This window comes from Cervus canadensis, chromosome 21 (genome assembly GCF_019320065.1).
Source record: "Cervus canadensis isolate Bull #8, Minnesota chromosome 21, ASM1932006v1, whole genome shotgun sequence".
Classification (NCBI taxonomy): domain Eukaryota; kingdom Metazoa; phylum Chordata; class Mammalia; order Artiodactyla; family Cervidae; genus Cervus; species Cervus canadensis.
Window position 1 is genome coordinate 34,890,261 of NC_057406.1, and position 23,419 is coordinate 34,913,679.

Here is a 23,419-nt window from a genome sequence, read left to right on the forward strand (position 1 = left end):
TTCCCCAGAGGATCAAAATAATCTCAAGCCTTATATTACCTACCCTCCTACAATTTCTAATTTACAGTCTCTGTCAGTTTTGAATAATGGAAGCAGCCAATAGAGTATCTGAAGACAATTTCTTTCTACTTTGCCTTTTTTTCCCAGTAATATAAAAATCTGAAGAGGTTATTGCTTAACCTATAAAACAGAGACATTATAATTTATGAATACTAAAAAAATCCTGTTCATTTCTGTTAAACTATATGATGAACTGGAAATGGTGATTTTTCTCATGGGAAGGACATATTAAAGGAAGAGCTTTCTTGTTGTTGTCTTTAAAGACCCTTTGATCCAATTGTAGCCTTGATTGCTCTCTATAACTTTTATTGTTGTTGTTTAGTCACTAAGTCATGACTCTTTGTAACCCTATGGACTGTACCCTGCCAGGCTACTCTATCCATGGGATTTCCCAGGCAAGAACACTGGAGTGGGTTGCCATAAGCTTATGGTGTGCCACCATAAGCTACAATAGTTCTGAAACTCAGAAGGCCAACCTGCAGGAATATCCTATTATTTTGTTTACCTATTCCAATTTAAGGTATTGAGGAAAAGGCTAAGAATATTCTTAACTAACTGATAACCCAGCAGAATGGTCAGCAAATAAAGCTTGTATCTAGCTATAAGTCAGTAATAAACATAAGAGTCTCAATCAACTATCACATATATTATGGCGGTGGATCAACATATTTTTTGTAATGTACTCAAGTACTCTTAGGTTCAAGGCTAATAGTGAATCCTGTGACAGATAAAATACTACCTGTGATCATTAAGGGCTCCTGAGAGTCCCTTGGACAGCAAGGAGATCAAACAAGTCAATCTTAAGGGAACTCAACCCTGAATTCTCAGTGGAAGGACTGATGCTGAAGCTGAAACTCCAGTATTTTGGTCATCTGATATGAACAGCTGACTCATTGGGAAAGTCCCTGATGCTGGGAAAGATTGAGGGCAGAAGGAGAAGAGGGCCCATCAGAGGACAAGATGGCTGGATGGCATCACCAAAGCAATGGACATGAACTTGGGCAAACTTTGGGAGATAGTGAGGGAAAGAGAGGCCTAGCGTGCTGCAATCCATAGGCTCGCAAAGAGTCAGGCACAACCGGGCGACAAAAAACAATGATCATTAAATTGTTTCACATCACAAATGATTTAAACAGTTCTCCCACTTGTTTGTTTACAAGCAGTAATGAATAAAACAGATACTCTACAAGGGTTCATATTTGGTTCCCCTCACTCATCCCTAACTAGATGTGTCACTCAATAATCCGGTTAGTGAATAACTCCGATACTCAACTTTTTCATCTTTAAAAGAAGAAGCTATAATTACAAGGTGTTTGTAAGGAGTAATAGTCAGGAAATAAAGTAGCTAGCATGTGCTTGTTACAGAATAGATACTCAGTAACTGGTAGCTAGATCATCCTTAAGAACAAATAATTAATTCCAGGTAGTCAGTTAGTTTCCTAAAAATGTTTTTCTGGGTTTACGTAGAAAAACTTGGTCATTTGGGTTGTTCTCAATCAGGCACAAGTCACGTGGGTACCTCGGTGCGGCAAGAGCTTTCATTTGTTCTCACTAAAAATCTAACGGCATAAGGGCCCCAAAGTTGACAGCGACCTTTCCTCTGTCCCATTGCTCCTCTTGTGAGAGTGAGTGCTGCTTCTATTGCTTCTAGGTGGAGCACTGGGATATGCAGTTTGGTTTCTGCTTTTTAAGTTAATGCATTTGTTCCACAGATCATATTTTTCTCACTGATCCAGAAGCACTTGTGTGTCCCTAAGTCGAGTCCAGTTCTTTACGACCCAAGGGACTGAAGCCCCTCAGGCTCCTCTGTCCATGGGATTTTCCGGGCAAGAATACTGGAGTGGGTTGCCATCTCCTCCTCCAGGGGATCTTCCAGACCCAGGGACTGAACCCACGTCTCCTGCATTGCAGGTGGATTCTCTTACCACTGAGCCATCTGGGAAGCCTGATCCAGAAAGAAGGTATAAGGAAAACACTGCAGTTCATAGAATAAGAATATATTTAATACCTTCAAAGGTACCCAAGGAAGAGCTGATGACGATTAGTTTCCTATTTGAAAACAAAGCAAGGAGTTAGATCTTTCTTTCAATTAGCTGATAGCAAACAATCTAGGAGTAGCCTTTATCCTGGCATCCTGGCAACATCACTTATTTTTTAAATAAAGCTCTCTGAACGCTAAAATGACCATGCCAAAGTAGATATAAATACTCCAAAGTGATGGGATCATTTCTTAGTGGTTTTACTGAAGTTTGCTCTAAGTGCTACTGAGGAGAGCTATGTGGGAATAAGAATAATTGGTTTTATTGATTTGTTTGGTGACTTAAGGCAGGGACCAAATCTACCTTGAGCATCCTTCTTTTCTAGCACACTGTAGGTGAGTTAAACATTTCCCAAATGTGGACAGAGTTATTAAATCCTCTAGCTTCAAGGTGTATAATAATCCCCCTAGGCACCGTTGGTTGTGGAGATTCCCAAAGACTGGCGGGGGACTTTGCATAAACGATTAAAGGGGCTTTTAAAAACAAAGACACGTGAGAGAGTTCCCAATTAGCCGAGGATCTCTATAAACAGTCATTTCAAAAGCAAACACCTCAATGGGAAAATGCCTTGATTTGTCAGCGGGATCGCAGAACTTTAAAAAGAGCCCAGGCCTTGGTTGGAAAATAGGGAACAACTTAACTTCTGGAAACGACTCCACAGCTTGGAGCCTAGCAACGCCTCTTTTGGATTAAATTGTCTACTAATTAAACTCAAGTGATTTAAACATTCATCACCTTGCATTGCACCTCTCAGAAAACAAAAACAAAAGCAAAAAAATCCTGGGGTTTGAAGTGGGGAAAACAGACACCGCACACACACGCGCAGATGCACGCACACCCCCCACGTGCGCACACATACACACGCACGCGCGCGCACACGCAGCCTGTCCAAAGAGCGCGGGGTTTGGGAGGCGCCCGGCCACCCTGCCGGAGTCTGCGGGCGCTGCGTCCTGCCCGGCGCGTTGGCAGTTGGCGACCCCCCTCGACTCCCCCTCCGCCGCGGGCTCCCCGTGGCCTTCGGAGGCTCGGCCAGTGGCTCCAAATGTTTTCCATATTTGTTCAGCCTCCGTAACTCGCCGAGCCGGGCCGGCGCGACCCGCCCCCGCCGCCGCCGCCCCCGCAGCCGCCATGGGCAGGGAGCGGCCCGGCCGCGGCGCGCGGAGCCAAGGGGGACCGCCAGCCGCCGACGCCGCGGGGCCCGACGACATGGGGCCGAAGAGGGGCGCGGGGGCCCCCAAGGAGAGCGGGGAGGAGGAGGCCCGGACGTGCTGCGGCTGCCGGTTCCCGCTGCTGCTCGCGCTGCTGCAGCTGGCGCTGGGCATCGCCGTGACCGTGGTGGGCTTCCTCATGGCCGGCATCAGCTCCTCCCTGCTAGTCAGAGACACTCCATTTTGGGCTGGGATCATTGTAAGCATCGAGTCTGTTTTGCCTGAGCGCGTTTGCCAGACAGGAATGCCACGCCGCATGGTCGAGTTACCACTAACCCACCTGCATGCGCCCTTCCCCGGCAACAAGCCTCTAACTCGCGCCCGCTCAGGGACCGATGCCCGCCGGACCGGGTCTGCCCGGGCCCGGCGCGGCGGGGCTCCTGTCCTTGTCCTGCTTGCGGCTCCGAACGCCTCCGACACTCCTGACCCTCGGGCGCTGGAGCTGGGGAGGCGAGGCCCAGGCTGCTCATTCTGGTCACGTTGAACATTCTCAGTAACAACAGCAGATCCACGTCGGCTCTTTCCTTCCCCTAGCCCCGCGGACCCCACCCCCCTCCCTCCAGGACTAGCAAAAAAGTGAATAAGTTCATCTTGTGAAAGCAAGTTGGGAAAAATCCTGTGCTTGGAGTGACCCCATTGGGTAGAGTTGATTTTATTTTTTAAATCGAAGGTTCCATTAGGAAGCTTTAGAAAACAGTGGTGGAAGGCAGGAAATGCGAATACAGCAAGCACAGCCTTAATCCACTGGAGTCTAAAGTTGGATAAACCCAGGGCGCTGGCCGAGGCGGGAGTCTATTTGGGACCCAGCTAATGGATGTACTGTTCCAGGCAGAACCCCGCTCAGCTGTTGTGTTTGCACACAGCATCCTTAAGCTTAATTAAACGTTTTCTGTGATACGAAACGGGTGCCATTTATTGAGCACCTACTTGGGCCTGTCCTGCTAGAGGCCCTACATATTATTTTTAACCCTCACATCAGTCTGTGGGATAGTTCTTATCCTTCCATTTCTCAACTGAGAGAACCAAGGTCATGAGTTGGCAAATCAGCCAAGTTGATACCTCTTTGCTCCAGAATACATCTGCGCTTTCCTCACTAAGCCACGCCACTCCTACATTTAGTTTGTAATTTTAGTATTATATGATATTGCCTCGGAGTCACTAAAATCTCTTCCACCTGCATCATTTCATTTGGTCTATGGAACAACGCTTTGAGGTGGGAACTGTCATTCATCTGTGGACATGAGGAAACAGGCTAAGAGAAGTTAAATGACATTCTCAACGTCCAGAGGTGAGGTATGGGAGAGCCAGGAGGGACCAGGATCCGCATTACTGGCTGCCGGTCTCGCGTGGCATCCTCACCGTAATTACTGACCAGAAGAACCTTAACTCACAAAACAACCCTCAAAATAATTTTGTATCAGGGACAGATGTTAAAAACACCTGATTAAATATGCATTGATGCCGGTATTTTCTAATTAAGAGTATTTGAACTCTCAAATTCTTAAAGAGTAATTTAAAACTTTTAATTTGTGTACTCAGAAGTCCCATGAAATTATCATGATTGGAGTTTTCTAAATCAAGTGATTTTAAAAATAGCTTTTCACTAAGATACACTGGGTATTTTAGTCACTTCAGTGACTGTCAACAGACTCAGGGAAAATATGTCTGTTCTTTAAGGCTAGGTGAATTCATAGAAGAAAGGAATGAAACTTCTCATATGGTGGTGGTTTTGAATATTATTTGCAAATGTGTTTTCTATCCATTCTTTACTCCAACTTTAAAAAAGTCCAGTACCAAAAAAGCAGATTAGCTGGGAAAAAATTGTGTTAATGTTCAAGACTGTAGCGTACAAACCTTGCAAATGAAATTTTATGAGTGCCTGGTAGGAGCATCACATGTTCCTAGTTGCCCAGGAAGTTCCTTGGGTGTATTGCAAAGAGCGTTGTCTATAGCCAGTTCTGTTTTTTCTTTCTTTCCAATTTTCCAGGTTATGATCTGGGATTCACTTGACGTTTTCTCATAGTGATATCTGTGCTGATGATATCTGTAGCCTTCTCTTTGAACGGAGAGCATATGTAGAGCAGGGCAGTTAGTGGAGATGGCCTGAGACAAGTGAGGAGGGACCCTGAGGAGCCTGGCGAGGAAAAATTCAACACAGCTGGGCCAAGGCTGCAGGCAACGTGTCCCCGTCTCCCACAGACACCATGCTTTTTGTCCTTGTCGGGCTGTCTGTGGTTGGTCCCGGGGCGCTCTTCCAAGTTTTCAGGAAGAGAAAAGGCAAGGAGGCAGGATGGTAAAGTACAGAAGCAGGACTCTGCCTGGAGACGAACCGGCCCCCCACCCCTCTCCATTATTCGCTGAATAACTCTTAAGTGAATAACTCAGTTAAGGCAAGTTCCTTTAACTTCTCCAGGCTTCGGTGTCTTCATTGATGAAATCCAAATGTTAATAATATTAATTCCTACCTCTGAGGGTTGTCCTGAGGAATAGATAAGTGAATACATGTTCTCACACCTGGAGTCCTGACTTGGGGTACACACGTTCAGTGAGTGTGCGCTTTTTATTAGCGAAGCGTGGAGCAGTCACTGGTAGCAGCACTCTTGGAAGTAGCAGTAGCTCTGTTTTATCTCTTAATCACGAAGAACAGTCACTTTGGACTTGCTCCATTTCCAAGACCAGTTTGAACCCTAAAGGAGGAGGTATCAGCTCGGCCATCTCACCTTTCTCTGATCTCAGCCAAGTTACTGTTAGCAGTCTTAGCGGTATTAGTTGAGTCTGGTACTTTCTGAATGACACAACTGAGCGACTAAACTGAAAAACTGAAAATACTTTCTGAATCTCTCTGGAAGTTTCTAAAAACTAATTTGGGGGGCGGGGGGAAAGGGCCTCCTCAGGGTTATTTTTTCCTTGGGACAGGGAGTGATTCTGGCCTGGTATATCTGCCAGGGAATACTGGAAAGTTTGCCCTGTTTAGCAGACACGCTAGACCAAAGTACAGGTCAACACTCCCTGGAAATAGGGCAGAGTCAAACCTGCTTCTGGAATGTATGCTGAATTCAAGCAGGGCACCTAGGCTGAGGCACCCTCCCCATCCACAGCTTGACCTGCTTCACTCCTCTATTTCTGTTTGTATTGGTTGCCTCTGACCATGATACTTCCTTCATTTTACAAGGCTTGCTATCCCATTACTTTGGGATTTTGGTATCACCATTCCCATGATAGAATCTAGGTATACAGATAAATTCATTTAAGCAACTTCTTCCTGACCAGTATCTGGGTGACTTGAGGTATATGCAGTGAAATTCCAGTTATATAAAAAAGACATTGGTGTTCTCTGATCTGAGATTTATGTTGAGGAATTTTAGAAAAACAACTTATTTCTTACTTACCTCTCACTGTCCATCAGAGAGATGACTGAAGTCTTTTTACTTCAATTACAAAAGATTCTCATAAAGGAAAGAAAAAGAATGGAGCTACTGCGGAGGCTATGTAACCTGTAAGAGTCCCATTCTTCTCTTAAATTTTTTTCTACATAGCTTGAGGGTTGCAAGTCACTTCACAGGGACAATGCAAAGTGAACCAGGGTCTTTGAGGATGCACTTGGCTAGGGGAAAGGGATCCTAGGAAACACAAGTTTGCGCAGCATTTTATTCTATTAAAGGCTTGAGTAGCTGAGTTGAATAGGCATTCGAGTTTGTCGTCATTCCAGAATTATTCTTGATGAAAAGCTGTGTGTGGATTGAAGAAGTCTGAGAACATTGGGGCCTTTACTTCCATTTTACTTAAATTAATACAATTTTGGTTTAGGTGAAGCCTAACATGTTTGAATCTTGGCTTATTTTTCTTCACTCAGTAACATTTGTTGGGGATGTCTGCCCAGCTAGGTATTGGTTTAAAAATAATGAATCATATACTAGAAGGAGATCTCCAGAGATCCTGATGGACATGTGGCCTTATCATATCTGACAGTAATGAATACTTCCGATTAAAAAATTTAACCTACGCAAATATTTTTAAAGTCCATTTACCTTTCAGAGTATTTCACTTACAGTGATTTATTTGCTTTGGCATCTTTACTCTGAAGTCAATTTAAGAGCAAACTCTTGCTTCTGATCCCAATGGGGATGTTTAGTATTTGTTAGTCTCTTGGCCCTTGTAGGGAATATTCCCATGAAAAGTGGGAATTTATTCGCCTTATTGTGGTTTTAGTTTTCCTCACTGTTGCTCCATTGCTCACATACCCCACCTCCCACCCCTGTCTGCCTGGAATAAAATCCCTGAGATATATACTACACAAATCACTTTAGAAAGTTTAAGAAAAGGGCTTTTAGGGAAGAATGTTGTTTTTCTTTAATATCATTCATAAAACTTATGAATTGTAATAATTAAGAGTCCTGCTGCTGCTGCTGCTGCTGCTAAGTCACTTCAGTCGTGTCCGACTCTGTGCGACCCCATAGACGGCAGCCCACCAGGCTCCCCTGTCCCTCGGATTCTCCAGGCAAGAACACTGGAGTGGGTTGCCATTTCCTTCTCCAGGGGATCTTCCTGACCCAGGGATCGAACCCGTGTCTCTTGTGTCTCCTACATTGGCAGGTGGATTCTTTACCACTGTGCCACCTGGGAAGCCCTTCATAGGCTTTGGGGATGATCAAATAAAAAGTAAAGCAGGTAATTCTCTTTGAGTGTATTAGGTGTCCATGGGGCTATTATGTATTCTGACACATGACGATATCCAGTGTGTGTTGAATTGAACTGTATTCATACTTATTATTAGAGTTTCTGTTTGAACTTGTATATATCCACTTTAAACTATGGTTTGAAAAAATGACTTACAGATGTATTTTCCAAAATAGAGAATTTTAAGTTTATTGATGATGCTGAAAAACACTGAGAGGTAATAATAAGGAGTGTGTAATTACTCTGTTTTGGGCTCTTGAGTTTCAAAAATATTCAGAGTATGTTAACTTAGCATTTTTGAGATATTTTATTTCAGGTTATAAGATGACTGCAGGATTTAGAAAAGAGACAAGAAGTCACATGATATATTTTGCATTCCCCTACCTTGAATAAATTAGGACAAATTGGGATTGATGTGGCTGAATGGTAGATGTCAGTATTTGCAACCTTACCTTTTTCCAAAGAGAGCAGTAGTATAGGTTTTCCTAATATTTGGTCTGATAGTTTCATAGATTGCCATTATGATGTCTACTTTCAATTTGGTCTGAGGAAATGGATGTTTTCTAGACTTTTTCTTGCAATTAGCCTTGCCCATGACATTTCTATTAAGGGTGTTCTTTACCTGGGTCCACTTGCCTGTATTGCACCCTGAAGGACTGCCATCAACATTAAAGGATACACACAAAGGTATCTGAAGGATTCAGTGTGCATGCTTCTGTGTTACTGTAGAATGAGGGTGGAATCCACTCGTTACACTGTAATTAGACACCATTTCGCTGCAAAGCATAGTTCACTTTTAGGACTTAGGTCCTGGCAAACCAGAGAAATGTTGCTCGCAAGAGCCCATCAAAATCCAGAGTTGGATGAGACCTTGTGATGATTTAACCATCTAGTTACTACTTGCTGTAAATATTCAAGTCTAGGTTTAATACAATGAGTTTATAAGCTGAAGGGGGATTTCTTTTAGAATATGGATGTTGGGAACAGTATTTGCAATTGTATGAAAGCATATCTTAGAGGCATGTTCTCCTTCACATGGTTTGGATGCTGCCTCGGATCCCAGCGTATGAGATAAAACTTGGCAGGAGTAGCAGTCAGAAGCCTGAGCAAGGCAACTCACTTGATCACCCCGATAGATTTTAAAATTTATATGTGTGAACTTACACGTACAGCAATAACTAAAATACATTTTCCTTTCTGCCTTAGTCTGCCCCAGCACGGTGGGGTTCTGGTGAGGAGCTCTCTTCCTAGCTTGCAGATGGCCTCTTTCTTGCTATGTGCTCATGTGGTCCTTCCTTGATGCAAGTATGAAGAGAGAACAGAGGATCTTTCTCTTCCTCTTCTTCTAAGATCACCAGTCCTGTAGGATTAGGACCTCACCTTGTAACTTCTTCTGCCCTATTTACCTCCTAAAAGCCCTATCTCCAAATACAGTCACATTGAGGATTAAGGCTTAAACATAGGAACTGGGTGGAGGGGGGCATAATTCAATCCATAGCCCTTTCAGTGAGGAATATCCACTTGTACAGCCAGCTCAGTGGTTCATAAATGTGTTTTCTCATCTTTTTCATGAAGATCCCATGGCTTTCATGGAACATCTAGAAGTTTGAATATTGTGAGCCAGTAAGCTGACACTTGGCAGTCTGTGAGGTGGCATGACTGAGGTTCATGCCAGTAGTGAAACATATGGAGGAAGGTATTTTCAAGGCATTTTACTAGTTAGTTTTTTTTTGTGTGTGTGTGTGTGTCAAATTTCAGTAAAAATAAAAATCAAGTAGATGAAGGTGGTACATACAATTCTAAAGGTAGCTTAGGCATTTCATTTGTCCCCCCAGTTCTTTAAAGCTTAGTACTCACCGTTTAGTAAATTTCCGACTTTTCTTATTGGAGTGAGTCACTCTCAGGATCTAGCTACATGACACCCTGACTTCTGAGGCAAGGAAATGAGGACGGCAGACTGAGCCCGGCCTTGGGGGTATGCTCAGGTTTTCAGCAATTGGGTGAGCCCTCTGGCCTCTGGGAGCAGTGATCTCAGGCTTGGTCTTTCTAGAATTCAGGGAAGCCAGCTCTTTTCCCCGAATAATATACAGCTGATACTTTTTAATTTGCAGCTGATGCTTTCTTTATAACAATGCAGCTGATGCTTTCGTTTTATGATGATGATTTTGAAAATTAGGTGAACAGTCTTTGTTTTGAGGAATGGGTCAAAATAAAACCCGAGGGGTGCTCCCACCTGGGGGCTCATGCTGTCACAAGCCTCTAGCCCGCAGCCCCTGGTGGACCCCCGCTTTGGTCTGCCATCAGGGTTTCTCCCCAATTGCCCAGTGGTAAAGAATCCGCCTGTGATCCAAGAAACACAAGAGATGTGAGTTCGATCCCTGGGTAGGGAAGATCCCCTGGAGGAGGGCAGGGCAACTCTCTCCAGTATTCTTGCCTGGAGAATCCCATGGACAGAGGAGCCTGGTGGGCTACAGTTCATAGGGTCTCAGAGAGTTGCCCAAGACTGAAGCGACTGAACACTCATGCACAGGGCTTCTCATCTGATCCTGTTTGTCCAGCTTAGAAATCCTGAACTGTGCTGCACAAACCCCAACCATTCCAGAGAGAAAGACTAGAGGAGTGACTAAAACCATCTGATACGCCTCCTTTTGGTCCAATCCCAGTCCAAAACGAGTAGTAAACACAGGCAGGGCCGTGGTTCCAGTGGATGCTCTCTGCTCTAAGGTTGTAGAGCCACATCCACAGCCTAACGCAGTCATGAATCTGAGTGTCTCAGTGCTGTCCTTCCTGCGCTCTGACATGAGGCTAAGTGGCTGTGAGAAAGCAAATGGTTTGTTCACAAATCGCATTCCCACATTCTGCTGAAGAAGCTCGCTGGGCCTGCTTCTGCTGTTGCAGAAATGAGCAACTTCTCCCTGGCTGGGAGAGGCTGTGGAAACCTCAAGGAGGCTCTTTTAGCGGCATCCCACTCAACTGTTGTTTTGAAAGTGTTTGATTCGGCATTCGCTGTAACAAGCCATTAAAATCCCTTTAAGATAGATTGTTATCAAGGCCTCTCTCTTGTGTAGAAGATAATGACAGGTGACAAGAAAAAAAAAGAGGGAATCGCTAATGTGTTAGCTAGACCCTGACTAGGGAATGGATTTTTGCTTTATTACTAAGGGAGAAAATAACACTTACCAGCTTCCTTCTAAAGTATCAGGTGTGGCACACATATCAGGCTGTTAGCCATGCCATTTAGCTCTGCCAGGAAAAGTATGAAGGAGGCATTTTCTCAGATAAGGGAAATAGGGTTTCAGCCTTCATCCTTTCTGGTGGAGGGTGGAGGATGCAGGGAGAAGAACCCAGGAAGAAAATCCCTTCTGTCTCAGTGAGGGGTGTAGCATCGGAGGCAGTGAAAGGGCAAGCTAGGTCTCTGTAAGGTTGACACTTCATAATTGAAGCAAAATAACTTCTCCATGACTGCCTACAAATGAAAGGCAGAATTTGACCATTTTAGTGTACACGTTCCACGTTCAGAAAGTTTGTGCATGTCTGTCATGCGCCTGGCTACTCAGCTGCTGAAACAGACGGATCAAACCACTCAGGCTGGCTTTGTCATATCACTTTTCATGTATAAGTTGTCTGGGATGCCTATGATGAGAGGGTTTCAGAGTTAAGGGCCCTGAGACCAAGCAAAAAATTTTAAAATGGACATAAGGTAACGGTAACTATTGTGTTCGAGAACCCTCGGTAAACAATTCTCATTCAGTCACCAAGTCTAGTGCGTCACGAATTTTTCCACCTGGAGACCTCCCTGAAGCCTGGCTCCCCCTTCTCCCTGGCCTCACACACACATCACAAAAAGCTCAGTGTCTTGCTAACCCATGTTGCCATGGAAGGGAAGAGAGGAAACGCGGGAGAGGCTACAGGCTGCCTGGGGACACTGACCCCTTCATGATGAAGAGGACAAAACACATTTTAAAGAAGTAATGTTACTATATATTACTTGGTGTTCCATTAGATCCTGTTTTGTTGTTGTCGTTGTTTTGGTAAAAATTACTCTTCATTAGAAAAGCCACCTGATAATGTTTTTTAAAGGCTGTACAGGATGGTTCTCTCATTTACGCTCCAGTTATGATTGACTTTGTATTGATTTACTGTATAATTCCTATATACTGGACCATTTCATCAAATTTCACTTATTGTGCTGTTTCAGAGAGATGGGCCCAGGAGTATTAATGTAGAATTATCTGTGCAATCATTTCTCAAGTGGGACCTAATTTGAGAACCTACTTAATTATGCCTGTATCGTAAAATACAGCCAAACTGTATACCTCTGCATGTGTGTGCAAGTCACTTCAGTCATGTCCCATTCTTTGCAACCCTATGGACCATAGCCTGCCAGGCTCCTCTGTCCATGGGATTCTCTAGGCAAGAATACTGGAGTAGATTGCCATGCCCTCCTTCAGGGCATCTTCCCAACCCAGGGATTGAACCCATGTCTCTGATGTCTCCTGCATTGGCAGATGGGTTCTTTACCACTAATACCACCTGGGAAGCCTCTCTCTACCTCTGGAGTAGGCTAAATCCACATTTATAAGATTACTTTCACTTCTGAGGACTTGAAAAATCCCAAAGTGGAACAAATGAGCTGTGCTTAATTTTTCCCACAAATATGTAGCACTTCTAACCCTTGTGTTAATTCAAGAGAAATGCTGAAACACAATTTTAGTTTCTCTTATATTCTTTGAAATAGATTACTTTGCAAAAGTATGTATTTGTAGAACCTATTGATGATTAGCTTCTGGTAAGTCACCACCAGAGTGAGGTAGGTGGTTGAAAAGCAACAGAACAGAAGCCTATAAAAAAGAAAGATTGCTGTTTAGTCGCTAAGTCATGTCCGACTCTTTTACGACTCCATGGACTGTATCCTGCCAGGCTTCTCTGTCCCTGGGATTCTTCAGGCAAGAATACTGGAGCGGGTTTCCATGCCCCCCTCCAGAGGATCTTTTCCACCCAGGAATTGAACCTGCATCTCCTGCATTGCAGTTGGGTTCTGTACCACTAAGGCACCTGGGAAGCCCTAAAGAAAGATTACTGACTTGTAAAACAGAAACCTTTCACGTTTAGCCATTCTCGCTGTGTCTTTCCATATGCCATACACGTTGCCACCAGGAGCTGTGTATGGGGGAATACACACACACATGCACATGCACACACATATACAATCAACTGCAGTAAGTTTAGAAACTACATGTTTAACGAAAGTGGCACAGAGGAAGGTGTGATTAATCCTGTCTGAGAAGAATCAAAAAAGACAAGGAGAGGGGCCTGAGATTGCAGGAGGGGCTCTAGTTTTGGAATAAAACAAGTGTGGGTACAATCCCAGCTCTACCATGTTCAAATAAATTTAGGCTATTTTTATTTTTGTGTGGGTTTGAACAAGTATGGCCAGTTCTATACAATCCTATGATTTTAACTGTGAAAAGGTATAACTGTATAATAGCATGCATGTATGTATGATAAGTCACTTCAGTCATGTCAGACTCTTTGCAACGCTATGGACTGTAGCCTACCAGGCTCCTCTGTCCATGGGATCCTCCAGGCAAGAATACTGGAGTGGGTTACCATGCCCTCCTCCAGGGGATATTTCCAACCCAGGGATCCAACTCTCATCACTTTACGGCTCCTGCTTTGGCCAGAGGGCTGTTTACCACTAGCACCACCTGGGAATCCCATATAATAACATAGACAAAATAACAAAGCAACTTCCTATCGATTCCTCAAGTTTTAATATTTTGTCATAATTGTTTTCATTTTGTTAAGAAAGAAAACACAGCAATACATTGAAGTTGCCTCTTTCCTTTCTTAATCATACTCTCCTATCTCACCCTCCTTCTCCAGAGGTATCTATTGATTATATCTTGAATTTGGTATTTATCATGCCTATGCATGTTTTCATACTTTTTAATGTATAGATTCATAATCAACAATTATTTTCTGTTTTAAATGTTATATAGATGGTAGCAAAATATCATTTTTCAATATTGTTTTTGAGATTTATTTATAATAACTCATGGATATCATTCATTCATTTTTGCTATACTGTATTTCGTTATGCAAGTATGTAGCAATTAATTTACTCATTCTCCTGTTAATGAAAATTTAGGTTGCTTCCAAAAGAGAATTTTTTCCTTGCAATTACACACAGTGACATAGTGGACATTCTGTTCCATGGCTCTTTACACATACATTTCAAAGTTTTTAAAGAATATTCCTAGTAATTGAAAAATTGTCTTCAGATACAGACATTTTCAACTTTTTAGATATTGCCAAATCAGTACTGCAAACCCAAAGTTGTATAGATTTACACTCCCAGTAAGTCAGAAGTCCCACCCACTGTTCTATATACATGCCAACTTTTGTTACTTCAGACAATTTTAACTTCAAAAAAAAACTTTTATCTTTTAATTAACAAGTTTTAGTGCAGTTTTTAAAAGTTTCTTTCCATTTGCAGTTACTACAAAATATTGGCTATATTGTCCAGGTTGTGCAACATCCTTGAGCCTATTGTACATCCAATATTTTGTGCTTCTCATCCCCGCTTTATTTGTTTTTCTCTTTCTGACTTACTTCACTCCGTATAATAGGCTCTAGGTTCATCCACCTGATTAGAAATGACTCAAATATATTCCTTTTAATGGCTGAGTAATATTCCATTGTATATGTGTACCCTAGCTTCTTTATTTATTCATCTGTCAATGGACGTTTAAGTTGCCCCCATGTCCTAGCTTTTGTAAATAGTGCTGCAGTGAACATTGCCCCTCGTCTTATATTTCTCCTCCCTCAACTCTGATAAACGATAGGTTGTTCTATGAGTCCGTTTCTTTTTTTACATACATTAGTTTGTTGTATTTGTTAGATTCCACATAAAAGCAATATCATACAGTATTTGTCCTTTGTCTTTTTCTGTTTGACTTATTTCACTTTGCATAATGTTGTTTGAGTTCATTTATTTGGTTGCAAGTGACAAAATTTCATTATTTTTTATGGCCAAGTAGCAGATAATTTTAGTTTTTGCCTATCTTATTAGTGTGCAATAATATCTTATTTTAATTTATATTTTTCTGATTACTACCGGAGTTGAACATATATGCTTATTGACTGCTTAATTGTGTTTTCTACCCTTTATTTATTCAATGAATATTTTCTGTGAGTTGTTTTTCTCTTACTTATTGTTTTATAAGATTTAGTATCGTTGTGACTTAGCGTTTGTGGTTTTAGGTGCTGCAAATATCTTCTCCTAGTTGGTATCATCTCTTTGACTTTTGTTTATGATGGTTTTGTTGTGGAAAATACTTAATTTTAATGCATCTACATATATTAAGCTTTTTATGGTATATGCTTTGATATATTTTAAATATTTGATATATTTTAAATATATATATATTTTAAATCTCCCCCTATTTCAAGGTCAAAAAGGTATTTTTCTCTAGTGTTTTTGAAAATATTGAAGGTGTGCTTTTGTATTTCTATCCTTAAGTGGTCTAACTTTTTGCATATGGATGCGAGGTAGTGTTCATATTTTATTTTTGGAGTGTTAATTATCTTAGTACCATCAGTAATCAGTCCCTTCACACTGATCTGCAATTTCCATTTATCACCTACCAAGTTTCCATATTAGATTTGAGGAGTGCATCTATGATTCTCTTCAGTCTCGTCGTTTTATTTTTCTGTCACTGTGTTGATATCACACTATCTAAATTGAAGTAGCACCATAATGCATCTTGTTGTAAAGATGATGGCATAAGCAAATCCACCTCTTCCCTGCATGTTTGCTCAGTCACTCAGAAGTGTTCAACTCTGTGTGACCCCATAAACTATAGCCCATCAGGCTCCTCTCTCCATGGGAATCCCCGGGCAAGAATACTGGGGTGGGTTGCCATTTCCTACAACAGGGGACCTTGTTGACACAGGGATCGAACGTGTGTCTCTTGTGTTTCCTGCATTGGCAGGCAAATTCTTTACCACTGCACCGCTTGGGAATCCCTACCCCTATCTTATTCTCCTTCAAAATTGTCCTGAGTCTTAGCTATATTTTCTTCTGTGTATATTTTAGATTTGGCTTCTCATGTTCCAAGAAAAATACTTTTGTATTTTCATTCAGTTTATACTTTCTGCGTGAGCAAAGAATATCTCACCATTTATTTGAATTTTCTCTAATATCCTTTTTGGTTATCTTTTGATTATTAATTTCAAATTAACTGCTTTGTGCTCAGTTCATGTGTTTTTCGTACTATCAATCCTTTGACATGTGAGACTTACTTTGTGATCTAGTATGTGACTAGTTTTTTTTTTATAAATGTTCCATTTAGCTTGGAAAAAATGTGAATTCTCTCATTTTGAAATTAGGGTTCTGTATTTAATTTAACAATCAAGCTATTCAATCATGTTGTTTAATTTTCTATATCTTTACTAATATTTTTCAGCTTGATATGAATATCACACTGAGAGATATGTATTCAAATTTCCCAACATTAGATGAATATGTTTCTCCTCATTTTCCCATTTTCATTAAACATTTTTAGTCTACTTAATAACTACATACAAGATAGTGATTATAAAATATTTCACTAGTCTGAGGTTAACAGCTTTTTTTCCCATTAAAAAATATACCACTTCATTGTCTTCTGACTTCAGTTATTGCTGCTACACAGTTTGGTATAGAATTGTTTTTCCTTTATAGATAACATGCCCCTTTCCTCTGGTTGCTTTTCTGATTTTCTCTCTTTGGGGTTTTGTAGTTTAACTACAATATGCCTATCTATGGGTTCTATTTTGTGTTTCCTGAATCTAAGATTTTTGTGTCTTTCATCAGCTAAAAAAATTGAGCCATTATTTATTTTTTCCAAATATTACCTCCCTCTTCTCTTTAGTCACTTTGCTGGAAATGCTGTTAGATGTATTTGGACATTCTTGTTTTATTTTCCGTATTTCTCAATCTCTCTGTTAAGTTTCATCTCCCTGTATCCTCTGTGCCATATTTTGGCACATATTTTGTCATATTTCATATCTATTCTCTAGTTCAATATTCCCCTTTTCAGTTGAATTTAATCTGCCTCTTACTTTTCCAGGAGCTTTTAATTCCAATGATTTTATTTTTCATTTCTAGAGCTCCTATTTTGCTTTTATTGATTTTTTAATATGTTCCTGGAATTTTCAAAAGTGCTCTGTTGTTTATTTGTATTTTCAATTCCTTCTTTTACATCTGTTTATTTTGAATGTACTTTGAAAAATGTTTATTTATTCAAATATGCTCACAGTAGATGGTTATGTAAAAAATAGTTACAAATCACATATATAATATAAAATTATTTTGTAAACCAATAGTATAGTTATATAGTGAATGTACTTTTTTATAGGCTCTATTTGTTAGTTCTGCTATTTGAAATTCATGTGGCTTTAATTCTGAGAAAGAGGAAAAGAGAGAGGAGAGAAAGAGAATGTGTGTGTGTGCATACATACACATTTATATGTGTGTGGTTGCTGGCCTTTACTAATGAATTGGTTCTTCATATGTTTGGTGTAAGTGGTCTGTGAGTTCATTTTCTAAGAGGCTTTATATGTGATAATTTGGTGTGGTATAACCTTTCCAGACAGTTTGCCTTGCCAAGTGTCCCAATGGTATCATGATCCAAGAACTGCCTTTTTAAAAAAATTTACCTATTTATGGTGGAAAATTTTCAAGCATACTCAGAAGTAGATAAAATAGTATAATGAATTCCTATGATTCCATCATCCAGTTTTAGTAATTATTACAAGATGATCAATGTTGCTTTATTTGCCTATTCTGGCACTTTCTCCACACCGACACATCACACATTGGATTATTTTGAAGTAAATCTTGGATATTATGTAATTTCATCCATAAATAGTCCAGTAAGTCAAAAGATGAAGACTAAAAACTAATCAAAATAGCAGTCATACCTAACAAGTTAACAAGATGAAATTGGAGTTTGAACATTCATGATTAACTCATGAATATTTCTTCACAGTTTGTTGAAATCAGGATCCCAACAAAATTCATGAATAGCAATTGGTTCATATATTTTTTACGTCCCCTTTACTCACAGATTTACCTTTTCTCTCTCCTTTGTCTTCTCTCTTTGCCTTTTTCCTTTCTTCCTTCTCTCCCTCTCTCTCCCTCTTAATTTATTTGTTGAAAAAGAAAACTTTTTTTTTTTTTCAGGATCACTTTCATGTTACTTTCTACTTTCTCACCTTCATGGGTTCCAGGACTGCGCAAGTATTAAAATCCCTCAAATCTCTACCCCACACCATCAACTGAGACAAAACAATTTTCTTGATGAATTTCAGTGCTACTGGGTTAATTGTTTTGTAGTCCTATAAGGGTGTAGCCATTTAGGGGCCTACATTTATGCCATGGTCTTAGTTCCATCTGTTAGCCTATAGAAGCTCAATGCATTTGAAAGTGTTTTATAGAGAGAAGTTTCTTATCATTTTATCCTTAATACTGTGTAAAAGTGAAACCTCTTAATGCTTTAAAAATTTTTTCTTTGGATTTTTTTTGCAAGTTTCTTAACCTGAGTTACAATATTCTATTAAATGGGGTAATTTTTTTTCTTATTACCTTGTTGGGGGAATAAAAGAGCTAAAGTATACCAAGTGGGCAATGAGTATAGAGGATCTTTGAACAGAGTTTGAAGAATGGATATACTAGATTCAAAATGATTGAAGGAGGAGTACTATACCAGGATGATAAAGAAGTAATTTTATTGCTCCACAATTTTGCTGTTCATGCTTACTCAATCTTTTTTTAAAAGGTTTTAATGTCATTTACAGATTTGTTTATTTTTGGCTGTGTTGGGTCTTGTTGCAGCATGCAGGAGCTGCTCTGTAGTTGTGGCATGTGGGCTCAAAAGCACGTGAGCTCAGTAGTTGCAATGTGTGGGCCTCTCTAGTTGCAGCTTATGGGATCCCACAACATGTGGGATCTAGTTCCTTGACCAAGGATCAAACTCCAATCCTCTGCATGGAAGTGCAGAGTCTTGGACACTGGACCACCAGGGAAGTCCCCTGTGCTTATTCAGTTTTTTGAGGGTGTAATTGCAAAGCTCTCAGCAGTTCCTATAAAAGATGTATCTTGGCATAGATGTGAAAATCTGCATTGCAATATTAAAATAGGACCCAAACTAAATGGACTCCACTTGAATGTCTGCTTGACAAGTCATGCACAGGATAGTTGTCGGATTTTCCTCTCAGTTTTCTGTAAGTGATTTGATGAAACAGTTGTGAGATTCTTTGGTTCAAAATTATGAGCTAATTTGCAGTCATTTGCAAGCAAGGTTTTTGAAACTTAGAAATTGTAGCAGCTTTGTTCTGACACATCTCTTGCAGATCTCCCTAGCTTTCCAACCTTATTTTGGCAGGAACATCAAGGAAAGCACACTATATCCATAGGATTTGGAGGATTCAGGCTCCCTTCATCCAGCTGCTGGTCACAGGTTCCAACTCATCTTTATCAGTCCCATCAGGATAGTTTTCTAACATCTTCTAAAGCAACATAGGAGATATAAGCAAACATCTGCACAGCAGAATGTGTGTTAAGAAACAGGGTAATCACCTAACAGGCACATTGTTCTCTCCACTTTTTCTGTGTTGATTCAACAGATCTGGCTAAACTCCACAGCAGTGCAAAGTAGAATGCAACATTGGTTAAAAATTTTTTCTAAACACGTGTATAAAGTCTACCTATCATGAATTATACATATACATGTACATATATATATACATATACGTATACAATTATACATATATAATCTTTCTGTATATAAGAGAAATCTTTATAAAGATATATAGCTACATTAATATCAAAATAAACACAGATATAGATATAAAATTCTGGTTATTGGATAGCTTCAAATCATGATAAAACCCATTACTTGGAATTAGAAAGGATATATTTTACCAAACAAAGGACTTCAGTCTGGTATGTGCTTCTTCACACTTCATATTTCTTGGCCAGGCAATCAGATCTTTTATCACAACAAATCAGTTGAATCCACTCTCATTGCTGGTAATGGCAAGAGCAATAATTTCCTGAAGAATTGTCTCATAAATTCTTAGAAATTTTACTTCTACAATTTATTTTCCAAAGCGATCTAGATTAAAGAAAGTTCTAGGTGATGATAGACCTGCTGTTTTCAATTTATTAGCACGTAAATCATTCATTTTGCTTCGATTGGAATGTCTTTGCAAACTCATAGAAGAAAAGTCCATAGAATTACAGCAATTCAGACATACATCTGTCAGGTAACAACTCCTCAGGCAAGAAGACAATGATAGTAACAAAGGGAAAGAAAAAGACTGAGATGTTACAGGTGAGCTCAGCTTAGGTGTGGTTCAGCAAGTGTCTTCTCTCTTTAGGCTCTGCAAAGAAATAATTTTCTCTGAGAGAATTCATCATCTAGAATTACCTCTTTGCTGAGAAATTTTGACCTGGATCTTTATCAGCTTCTTGTAAAAATAATCTTACTTGCAAACTAAAGATTACAAATTGTTCCCTCCAAGAAATACGTAGAAATGCACAGATGGGGGTGTGTGTCATAACCCAAACTCTTCCTGAGCCGGTGGAACTTAATCCTTAGATGAAGAGAGTATTTCTGTTCTACATCTCTTCATTGGCAACTTTTACCGTAATGGAAAAATGAAAATAACAAGAGCAGAGCAATGAAGTTCTGGGGTTGTAGATTCCTAAGGCAAGTGGAAAGCCATTGAGTATCTTCCTAATATATGTAAGCCAAATAAAACACCCCTTAGCAAAACTTACTAGCTATAAAAAGTTGTTGCTCATTTCAGTTCAGTCGCTCAGTCGTGTCCGACTCTTTGCAACCCCATGAACTGTAGCATGCCAGGCCTCCCTGTCTATCACTAACTCCCAGAGTCCACCTAAACCCATGTCCATTGAGTCAGTGATGCCATCCAATCATCTTCCCCTCTGTTGTCCCCTTCTCCTCCTGTCCTCAATCTTTCCCAGCATCAGGGTCTTTTCAAATGAGTCAGCTCTCCGCATCAGGTGGCCAAAGTATTGGAGTTTCAGCTTCAACATCAGTCCTTCCAATGAACACCCAGGACTGATCTCCTTTAGGATGGACTTGTTGGATCTCCTTGCAGCCCAAGGGACTCTCAAGAGTCTTTTCCAACACCACAGTTCAAAAACATCAATTCTTCAGTGCTCAACTTTCTTTATAGTCCAACTCTCACATCCATACATGACCACTGGAAAAACCATAGCCTTGACCAGATGGACCTTTGTTGGCAAAGTAATGTCTCTGCTTTTTAATATGCTGTCTAGGTTGCTCATAACTTTCCTTCCAAGGAGCAAGCGTCTTTTAATTTCATGGCTGCAATCACCATCCGCAGTGATTTTGGAGCCCAGAAAAATAAAGTCAGCACAGTTGTTGCTAGCTATAGCTTTATTTGTAGTAGAAAAGAAGCTGCCATTTTGTGTGCTAAATTGCTTCAGTCCTGTCTGACTCTTTGCAACCCTATGGACCACAGCCTGCCAGGCTCCTCTGTCCATGTGTTTCCAGGCAAGAATACTGGAGTACCCTCCTCCAGGGATCTTCCCAATCCAGAGATCGAACACAGGTCTCTTATGTCTCCTGCATTGGCAGGCAAATTCTTTACCTCTAACGCCACCAGCTTAGTTTAATAAAAAACCAATAAAATTTTTTTTTCAAAATTATAATTAGTGTGCTATGTTTTAATGCTTATGCAATTATATTTGTAGTGTTTAGAGACAGATAGTTACAGTTTGCCCCCTCATCTTTTTTTATTCTTGTTGGAATTTTTAAATTGAAGTATAGGTGATTATATGTTATAGGGGTAAAATATAGTGATTCATAATTTTTAAAGGTTATACTCCATTTATGATTATTATAAAATATTGGCTATATTTCCTGTGTTGTACAATATATCCTTGTGTGTTATTTTATACAAAATTGTGTGTGCATTTTAATCTCCTACCCCTATATTGCCCTCTCCCCATCTCACCACTGGTAACCAGTAGTTTGTTCTCTATATTTGTAGGTTTGCTTCCTTTTGTTGTGTTCACTCATTTATTGTATTTAGATTCCACATATAAGTGCTTATAGTATTTGCCTTTCTCTGTCTGACTTAATTCACTTAGTATAATACCCTCCAAGTCTATCCATATTATTGCAAATGGCAAAATTTCATTCTTTTTAATGGCTGAGTAGTATTCCATTATATATGTATATATGACATATATATATATCACATCTTCATATATAGATCATATATATCACTATCATATATGTCACATATATCATATATATATCACATCTGCTTTATCCATTTATCTGTTGATGGACACTTAGGTTGCTTCCATGTCTTGCCTGTTTTGAAAATATTGCTGCTACAAACATTGGGGTTCATGTATCTTTTCAAATTATGTTTTTCTTTTTTGCATGTGTATATACCTGGGAGTGGAATTGCTTTATCATATGGTAGTTCTATTTTGGGGAACCTACAAACTGTTTTCTGTGATGACCGCATCAATTTACATTCCCACCAACAGTGTAGGAGAGATCCCTTTTGTCCATATCTTTGCTAACATTTGTTATCTGTGTTCTCTTTGACGACAACCATTCTGACAGGTGTGAGGTGATACATCATTGTGGTTTTGATTTGCATTCCCCTGATGACTAGCCACGTTGAGCATCTTTTAATGTGCCTGTTGGCCATCTGCATTTCCCTCTTTGGAAAAAGGTCTATTTAGGTCTTCTGCCCATTTAAAAAAATTTTTTTTTAATGTTAAGTTGTATGAGCTGTTTATACATTTTGGATATTAACCCCTTATTGGTCATATCATTTGCAAGTATTTTCTCCCATTAAGCAGGTTGCCTTTTCATTTTGTCAATGGTTTCCTTGCTGTGCAAAACTTTTTAAGTTTGATTAAGTGCCATTTGTTTATGTTTGCTTTTATTTTTTTTGCTTTAGGAGACAGATCCAAAAAAATATTGCTATGATTTATGTCAAAGAGTGTTCTGCCTATGTTTTCCTCTAGGAGTTTTATGGTTTCTGGTCTACATTTAGGTCTTTAATCCATTTTCAGTTTATTTTTGTATGCAGTGTTAGAGGGTATTCTAATTTGATTCTTTTACATGGAGCTGTCCAGTTTTCCTGGCACCACTTATTGAAGAGACTGTCTTTTCTCCACTGTATATTCTTGCCTCTGTTGTAGATTAATTGACCATAAGTATGTTCTCCTTTCATCCTGATGTTCAATTCTGCCATAAATTCTGGTTAATTTGGAACCTTTCCTTTTACATGCCTATCACTTTTGGAACTTCCTATTAATATCTGCACACTAAGTTCGGCTGAAACAATTTTGCTTTTTAAAAAAAG

At 40.0% G+C, this 23,419-nt stretch overlaps 1 protein-coding gene across 1 annotated transcript in view; it reads left to right on the top strand.

Moving 5' to 3' along the window:
• Positions 1-3,048: 3,048 nt before the first annotated feature.
• SSPN (sarcospan) overlaps positions 3,049-23,419 on the top strand; it is a 42,673-nt gene continuing 22,302 nt past the window's right edge. Inside the window, exon 1 of the mRNA XM_043440417.1 lies at positions 3,049-3,506. Coding sequence (XP_043296352.1) covers positions 3,228-3,506 — 279 coding nt within the window. The 5' untranslated portion in view covers positions 3,049-3,227. The remainder of the gene's footprint in view (positions 3,507-23,419) is intronic.